Raw genomic sequence first — 9,062 nt, forward strand, 5'->3', positions numbered from 1 at the left:
GTGTGCGTTTCTATCTGTGTGAGACGCATCTCCCCAGCCCCTTTCAGGCCGCAGTCTCTTTCAATTTGTTCTGCCGGCAAGGCGACACTTGCCCTAAAGGAATTACGCCTATGTGGATCGGCCTTCTGAACAGGATATTCAGCTGTAGGCGTGTTAGCGAGGATTGGGTGAGAAATTTCAACAGGATTTCTGGCTACTTTGCATCCAAGTGGAGCGTTTTTAGGGCATTATAAACTGTAATTTATGGGGAGTATTTTTTATTAGACGAAATAAGGGAAATTTGAGTCTTGAGGATACTTGAGAAGCAGGAAAAATGTTGTCGAGTTTATTGAACTATGCTGGAAAAAACGTTTCAGAACTGAAATTTAATTGAAATATAAATCCTAAAAAATAGGAAACATTTCTGAAAATGTACAGAAGTTCCAAAATCTTGAATGGAAGCAGAAAATGTGTTGAAATTTCCTTTAAAGTCATCCAGTTTCTTGGAAAAGTTCTGTATCTGCAATTGATGGCGAAAGATAAATTTATAAAAGCAATTCAGTAAAAACAATATTTTTTTTTATAATTTTTTGGTTCACATATTTTTATTAATTTTTGATTTGGTTGTTTTTTTTTTTTAATTTGTTTGTGTTTTTTTTTCTTTTTATAATTTTTGTTTAAATATTTTGTTTTCACGTTTACAGCGTTCACATTGAATACAGATTATGGTTTACTCTTCTTGAAATGTATGCCAGCTGCCAAATAAATCTTTCGATTTCGCCAGATAAATATAACTAACTCAAGCGTCTATGAATTTACTGTTAATACTATGAATATATCATTAGATGTAAGAGCATAACTAACGTTTTAGGATTACACTATATAGCTGTATATAGTTTACAATCGTGAAGCATGTCTATTAATATATAGTTTTTGTATTTTTCTTTCTTCTCTTCTGAGTTGTGTGTGAATTTTGCTCTAACTTTACACTGAGATGAGTTTTCGAACAACATTGAAACATTTGTACAATAAATTAAACTAAATTACAAAAATTCTCTAGAGGAGGAAGGTGGAAGAATATAATAGGTATTCTATATATGAATCTGTACAAGTTGGACAGTGTGTCGGAGGGGCTTAAAAAATAATTCAGAATTTATACAACAAATCTTTCGAATGGAGAACAACAAATAATTTACAACATTTAAACGAGTTTTTTTCTTCTAGTGTTTCTTTTGCGTAATACTGCTCTTGGCAAGAACTTTCGAGTTGGTCCCACTGTGCAGCCTAGTGGGCGGGGCTGCGGGATGTCGGCGCCGCCGGGGGTGAACCCGCGGACGAGTGCGGCGGCCCCTGTCCCTGGCCGGGCATGTGATACGGACTGAACCGCTGGTACTGACGTGGCCGCATATCGGGTGACGGGGATCCCGAGGAGGTGGACGAGGGCGTGGAGGCCGGCGGTGGTGGTGGCGGGGTTCGATTGGCAGCCATCGCTGCTGCGGCGGCTTGCGCCTGCGCTTGTGCTTGGGCTGCAGCCTGGGCGGCGGCAGCCTGTTGATTGGCGCTGGCCAAGAAGCCAGCCGTCAGCTGTGGCCACTGCTGCTGGAACATGTGAAAGGCGCCCAGTCCTGGTGGTGGAGGAGGTGGTCCTGCCGCTGCTGCTGCCGCCTGGTACATCTGTGGCATCATCAGCTGGGCGTACGGCGAGTTGCCACCGAACATTTGCAGGTGCTGACGCGCCTTCTCGAACAGCGCCATGGAGGCGGGATCGCCCTGCTGGGCGGCAAACTGCTGCATCAGTGGATCGGGGAACAGACGCAGTGGCGACCGCAGCTGCTGCTCCAGAAGGAGCGCCTCCATGGGATCCCGATCGAAGTCGGTGAGTCGCGAGGAGTCACGGAAGCCCTTGGCAAACGGATTCGAGTCGATCTTCAGCTTGGTAATCAGCTGATTCTGATAGGCCGTGACTGCCGTGAAAACTGTTTCCGGGAACACATAGGTCTTGTGATCCAGCTCCTGCAGCTCTTTGGGTGTGGTCGGTATGCTCTGGCCATGGCTGAGGCGAACCAAATGGATGCGGGGCTGGTAGCGGTGCATGGAATTCAAAACGATCTGGGAATGGATGGATAAAAGAAGAGTTTTCATTGTAGTAAGTCGGTTTGGATCAGAAGGGAGAATTTATAAGGAGCGATGAGGCAGAAACTTCTTAGCAATTTATAAACCCAAATCGATACAAAACTAAGCAATATAAAGCTAAAAATCTATCCGCAGATCTTTTTCCTAAGAAATTCCAACAAAAAATATTAAAAATATCTTGAAAATTAATTTACATTAATCAACAAAGTCCGCAACTGGAACCCGGGCTATCCCTGACTATCGTGAAATTCTGTATTGGGGGAGCCTATTCCCCTTGCGACCAGAACCTGGCGCAAAATTATCAATCATTTAACACTCGCTGCTAATCGCTACCTCAGCATCTACAGATGCCTCATCTGCTCGTACATACAGCACCACGTTGCAACGTTGCAACGGCAACGACGACTCACCTGTCCATTCTTATCCATTTCGTTATTAGTCAGCTTCACCTTCTCGAAGGAGATAACTTGTTTGCGCAACGCCTCGCAGCTGAACGGACTGTCCGGATGGGCGTAGAGGCGGGCCGGGGGCGCTGGATCCGCCTTGCCAGCCACCAGCCAGGCCGATCGATGATATGCATAGCGATAGCGCTTCGAGTCCATCGGTATTATGTCCAGCAGTACAGCATAGCGATCCGCTGGCTGGATCTGCCTCAGTGGACCCGAGAAGCTGACTCGCACCGTGGGGAACATGCGTCTACAATTGGTGGGAAGCAAAGAGAAAAGAGTAGAAAAATTTGATTAGATTTTCTCTTTTGTTATTAATTTCTGGTGGGGGATGCTATTCGTTCCATCAGTTGCTTGCCACACATCTAGTTAAGTCTTTAATTTATAACCCAAGCGTAGGGATGTGTTCCTCTGCTTGTTCGTTGCTGTGACAAGTGCAGACAATGGGAATAATAGCGAACTCTTTAGTCCCTACTACCCCCACACCAAAAAGAAAACTATCTCGACTGTATCCTGTGGTTTAATGTCCCTCCTAAGCCGGTCTGGTGACGTAACCTGGGGCGGGTCAGGGCAGGGCAGAGCCCAGGTCGAGGACAGAGGAGAGGAATTTGTTACGGGGACCGCCCTGATTGCTGCCCGACTGTCTGCGACTCTGAGGTGTGATTTTTACAATATCATTAAGAGCCAAAGTATCTCTGTGAGTATACATGACTGTGTGTGTGCCCTAGGGATGTCCCTAACTAGTCCACCTCCCTGTGCATGCGTGTGGTCAGGTGAGGGAGCAAGGTGTGGACAACCCGTGGTCTCTCGGATTGAACTTGTTCCCATTCTCCCATTCCCCGCTGACAAGAGCTACGCCCCGAACTGATTTTCCATTTCCATTTCCACTCTTCTCTTTTTTTTTTTGCCCAACATTTTTGTTGCAGAAAATGCGGTTGACTTTTTCCAGCCAGCAGGTACGGGACTCAATAGATAAATGGATGGTTGGATGTATGGTTTGGCATGGCATCTATTGTGTTCTAGGGAGACCGCACACGGTCCATGAGATGGCATGAAATTTTTGTTGATATTGCAAAGAATTTTGCGAGCAAATTTATGGGGATAGCTAGCAAAGGAAAAATGTTAATGATGAAGTAGAACACATTTGAAATCGAAAGAATGGAGTTTTAGGAAACCAGACGAGGACAAAATATTGTGAAAAACATTTGAAAATGAATGGAAGAGAAGTAAAAGAACATGCAACCTAAATAGTCAAAGATTTGTGATTACATTCTTCAGATAATTTTTCTGAAGTGCGTAAATAAATATATATAAAATCCAAATTTTTTTGTCAGCAATCCTATTTCGTACAAAATACTGTTTGCTTTTCTTATTCACAGTCAAACTTTCCTTCCGCTTAATTTGTACCCACCAAATAGTCGTAGTACTCGGTACAACCCACTCCCAACTCTCCCACGTTTCCGCACATTTCACCTAATGGCTGTTTGCACTGACTGACTGACTGACTGACTGATGGATGGATGCCAGTTTTGGAGGCGACTGCTTACCTGCCCGTTTTGGTGATGATCATCTCGGTGCCCAGCTCGTGAAAGCGATCCCACAGCTCTTTGGTCTCCAGGTGGCACTGCACTGGCTTGAGATCGTCACAATTACAGGAACCAACAATTTTGGGTGTCTTTTGCACTGGCTCGGGGGTCAGGCGCTCCTCACTGTCTTCGGTGCCGGGGGACTGCGGCGGTGTGGAGCAGCGTCCTTGGCTGCTGGTGGAGCTGGTGTTCAGCTGCGATTCGGTGGCAGCCACGGTTGCGGCGCCGGCGCTGTGGCGGCTCTTGTGATTCGAGTTGATGTGTGCCACATTATTGTTGTTGTTGCTGTTGTGGTGATGGTTGTGCTGGTGGTGTTGGTTGTGGTGCTGGTTGTGATGGCTGTGATTCATGCGACGAGCCTTGGTTGGCGGCTCCTCAGCATCGCTGCAGTCAACCACATCAACGTCAACCTCATCCTCCACGGAAATTGGACCTTAAACGGAGAGAAAAACGAAAATTGAAAATTAAATGTGATTCGAGTAAAACACTGGGCACAAAACCCAACTAATTTTCGGTTAACTGAAAGCGGTTTCTTTGTGGGGAATAAGACTAAATACTCTTGACAACATTGGTTATTGGATGAGCTCCGTCCGCGGCAGACAGCGTGGAGTCGTCTCATATTCTCGGAGTTTCCGCTTCGCTTCGCGTTACAATGAGACAGTCGCCGACTTAATGGCCAGAAACCGAGCACAGAATTGGCAATTAAAAAGCCCGAAACTCTAGCTGCGATTGCATAAACCTCACTGTATCACAAGCGACTGCTGCTTCCAAGGTGTCTGTCTGATGATCAAACCGAAATGTTTCTCTGGCCCTGAACGAACTCTGGAGCACCCTGCCCATGCCGCACCTCAGCTGAATAGCCACAACGACTCTCTGGGCTAATAAGCCCGCTCTGGAGTAGCGTGTTCATTCAGCCAGACGGTAAGGTGTTTAAATGCAAACTAAGCAAACGGAAAAAAATTACTAAAAACCACACAGAAGAGGCAAGAGAAAAAAGCCGAAAAACTCACGAATCGTATAAAAGCAAATCAAAATAAAAATCGTTGCATATTTGATAAAAGATCGTAAAATATGAAAGCATTATCTCAGGTCGGGTTTGGCTTTGGGTTTGGGTTTGCATTTGGTTTTGCTTTGTTTTGGGCCGTCGCTAATTTTCTGCGCCTCGTAAAATTAATAAAATGAAGCACATTGTTAAAAATTAATTAACATAATTAGTCGCCTTTGTTTGGCGTCCCGTCCGCAGAAATATGACTTGTGATTAGATATCGCTTATAATTTGCATATTAGCAGCAATAAATGCACGACAACCGCTGCAGCACACATTGTATATTGTATCTATCGGATTGTTCGAAAACGATCTTTGGCTTGACTTAATTGTGATTGCCGTCGGCCAGCAAATTGTGGCAAGTGTTGGGCGGAACGAGTTATTCGACTCGCACTCGGGGACGCCTGCTAATTGTCGGCACTAATTAAACACAATTCTGCACTAAGACAACAGCAAAGGCGACAACAGTTTCTAATAGATTGGGTTGTGCAATCAATTAATAATGTTTTAACAATTTATTTATATCTTTATGCATTCGCGTTTTAAGTGTTGAATGGACATTTGAATGGTTAATGGATTTGTTTCCATTTAGCTCTATTGGCTTTTAGCTTTGATATTCGGGAATATTAATCCTCTAATAGCTCGTGAGACTTTGGCTATCAGTAATTGATGGCTATCAGCACTAAACATTGAGAAATACACAAGGTTCTATTTTAACTATTTTAGATGGTTTGTTCCCTTCAAACTCTATTTCTTTATTCGGTTCTAGGAAACTTGATTATTAATAGCAACAGATTAAATGAATCTATTCAAATCGTAACCTGCGGATACATTTTTGTATATTTTTCTTGTAAGACTTCTTCAGAATATACTTATAAGCAAAGAGCCAAGAGCAAAACTACAGGTGCAAATTCTCAGCGAAAAATCGATCAACCATTTTCAAACCAGCCCACAATTTTCCGACGCATTTCCCATCCCAACTGCTATATATTTAAAAGGATTTCCCAACTTACTTGCACTGCGGATGGATGACTCCCGACTGGAGGTTTCCTCGCGAGCCATTATCGCCGCAATGGAGAAATCCGTTGCCGAGCCGGCGGCACTTTTGCTGCCCGTCGTGGCAGTAGCTCCTGCCGCCGCCGCGGCTGTGTTGTTGGGCCCGGGAACGGCGGGCACAGGTGGCAGGACGCCGTTGCATAGATAGGGATGTGAGCCGACCAGCATTTTGATGGTCTTCTTTGGGGCCTAGGTCTTGATATGGTAGTTCGAGCAGAAGATATTGTATCTTGTCACTTGTCAGCACTTGGCACTTATAGAATTTGTGGCATCTTTTGCGCACTTTCACAAGTATCTTTCACTTTGTATCTTTAGTATCTTCCACACTAGAAATGTATCTGTACGTGTACTTGTATGTGTAGCTGTATCTGTATCTGTATCTGAGACGCACGCGAACTGTGTTTTGGTGGCGCAGCAACGCGGAGTGAGCGCAACGAAAGGCAGAAACGAACTGAATTGTGTCAGGAACGTGTTGTATCTGAGAAGGCCTCACAGAGCCCAGAGCGTTGGTCGGCCGGGGACGGTCGGCGAATGGCAGGCGGGAAACCAGTTTCCCGGCACTGCCAGCCCCTAGAGAGTGCAAGCGGGACGGCTAGAGGGCACTCTGGGCACAGTGTGTGTCCCACCCCTAAGTGCGAGCGATGCGGCAGGCAGAATTTGAGTGAGCAGAGGATTTCCCATTGGAAAAGCGGCGGGGGAGGTGTTCGTGTACGTGTTCTCTCTCGCCGCGTGCGAGTGAGAGCGACTGATGGGGCACACTCTCTTGCCATTTCATTCGCGCGCTTGGAGTGGGTTGCGTCGTCGCTGTCACTCACCAGCTTTTGCCTCTACCGCTCCCTGCCCCCTCTCTCTCTTTCCATTGTCATAACTCATTTACAATTAAAAATGTCGGCGCTTTGCCAGCTCGCTCTCTCGCTCTCGCATGCGCTCTCTCTCTCACTCTCTCCATCACGCTTGCTCCCTCCTCTCTCTGTCTTGCTCATTTATGAAGTGCAAACGTTTCGCTTGCGGTTTTTCTCTTCTTTCGTTTCTATTTTTTTGGACAACTTTTCGCCGTTGTCGTCGCATTCCGTTTCCTGTTATCTCTCCCGTCCATGCTCCTGCCTTCCCCGCCAGTCATTTGAGTGTGTTCCATCTCGTTCCCAACACGTTCCGCTCTCACTCAATCATTGAGTGGTTCCCGGTCCACCGTTTTCGGTTCTTATTTTTCTCACTTTTCTCACTTTTCTCATTTCGTTTTATTTTTTCCACGCTTCAATGCTGCTGCCATGAGTGTCGAGAGCAATGCATTGCAGCCAAATAACATCTACAGAAGGACATGCACATGGACCTTGAATCAAGGTTAATATCACAATGTGATATGGTGGGGAGACCTCTGAGTAGGGTGACAGCTGATTGTAGAAATTTAGCTATTGCCTTAGCATTTAGATACATATTTAATACAAATTGTAATATAAAATGTAATATTCCTTTCAAAATTCTATTTAGAATATGAGCCGGATTGATTTTTCTTGGAAATGGGCTGTGTACGTTTAATTTAAAATATAAATTATACTCTTAGGTGATACAAACTTGAGAACTGTGTAGCGACTTCTGCGATTTCTTAACAATAATATCTGTATTCACAAGTACCCGAGGAACTAAGTTATAATATATTTTTAGGATAAGGTGCCACAGCCCCTTAGGCATTTAACCATGTCAACATATTGTACAATTTTCAATCACAATTTCCCAGGCCCAGGCCAACTCAGAGCGGGACCTCTGTCAGTGCCAATTAATTTTGGAAAGAAATTCGCGGAGAAAAAGAAAACGTCGCCAAGTGACAGTTCGTCAGATTCATTAGATGTCAGAGGGGTCGCCAATTACGACGACGGGCTGGGACCCTGTGGATCCTGCTACTAACAAGCATACTAATCCCGCTTATCCTGTGTCGGAGAACCATTTGGTTGTGTGATTTCTGTAATTTGAGACTTTCTTTTCGAGGCAGAGAGACAAAGTGGGCATGTCATCTTTGACACTTTCACCCGGGGAAAACGTCGTGTGTGTCCGCATTTCCTTCCCAGCGCGACCCATATGGGCCAGTGTGTGTTGTGTATGTTGTGTGTGTGGCTCGGTGGCTCGGTGGCAGTCGCGTATGTCACCAAAATGTCAAAAGCCAAGGAAAACACAAATTCGAAAACAAAACCCAGCCGCTGTACCGAGCGTACTGTCCGTGCCGCTGCAGAAGTGGCCACTTGGCACTTGTAAAAATAAATAATTCTGCTTGTTAATTAGTCCAGCTAACTGTCCTCGTTTGGGCCTCGATCTGATCTGTGCCGACTTTCTCCTTGTTATGATGAATGAAGAGGAGTGCAGTGGGTCTCAAGTGTTTCTTCGCCTTTGTCGGCAATCAATATTTTTTCCATACTTTTCCCTTTCTTGTTTTCTTCGATCTTAACGATCTCTTTTGGGTAATCGAACACTTTCACTTTGAATTTGGCCGCAAGGACTTCACAGTGTTGCTTTGGTACACTGTGGTGGCCCTTGTTTATCAACAAATGATACATTTTCCTGCTCTAGTTGCTCTAGTTCTGCTCCAGTTTCAGGGCGGTCACTTTGATTGATGATGGATCCGACGGGCACTTTCCGATAAATGGTATCTATCTAATGTTTGTGCAGGATTTTCTTTCGACTTTCACATTATGTTTGAAGCGCTTCAACTGACTTGATTCTGTCTGCAGCATTTCCGCTTCTCAAGTTCATATAACACTTAGTACTAAAGGGTTTATAGAGAGGGGGGCTTCTCTTTCAAGCACTCGAGCTGAAGAGGAAGGCACG

General features: G+C 45.1%; 1 protein-coding gene across 1 annotated transcript; it reads right to left on the reverse strand.

Annotated features, from left to right (window-relative positions):
- Nucleotides 1-616: 616 nt before the first annotated feature.
- Nucleotides 617-6,702, reverse strand: LOC117584428 (T-box protein H15). The gene is made up of 4 exons (XM_034273325.1): nucleotides 6,203-6,702; nucleotides 4,106-4,577; nucleotides 2,523-2,808; nucleotides 617-2,088 (listed from the first exon to the last, which is right to left on the reverse strand). Exons 1-4 carry the CDS (start codon nucleotides 6,411-6,413, stop codon nucleotides 1,264-1,266), a joined length of 1,794 nt encoding a protein of 597 aa, XP_034129216.1. The 5' UTR covers nucleotides 6,414-6,702; the 3' UTR covers nucleotides 617-1,263.
- Nucleotides 6,703-9,062: the final 2,360 nt, after the last annotated feature.

Source organism: Drosophila guanche, unplaced genomic scaffold, assembly GCF_900245975.1.
Source record: "Drosophila guanche unplaced genomic scaffold, DGUA_6, whole genome shotgun sequence".
In the NCBI taxonomy this organism is placed as follows: domain Eukaryota; kingdom Metazoa; phylum Arthropoda; class Insecta; order Diptera; family Drosophilidae; genus Drosophila; species Drosophila guanche.

Bases quoted from the DNA above. Each gene is read 5' to 3' on its own strand.
- LOC117584428 (XM_034273325.1), bottom strand. From the start codon at position 6,413: ATGCTGGTCGGCTCACATCCCTATCTATGCAACGGCGTCCTGCCACCT. The intron at 4,578-6,202 runs GTAAGTTGGGAA...TCTCCGTTTAAG, and splicing joins GTCATCCATCCGCAGTGCAA to GTCCAATTTCCGTGGAGGAT. The intron at 2,809-4,105 runs GTAAGCAGTCGC...CACCAATTGTAG, and splicing joins ATCATCACCAAAACGGGCAG to ACGCATGTTCCCCACGGTGC.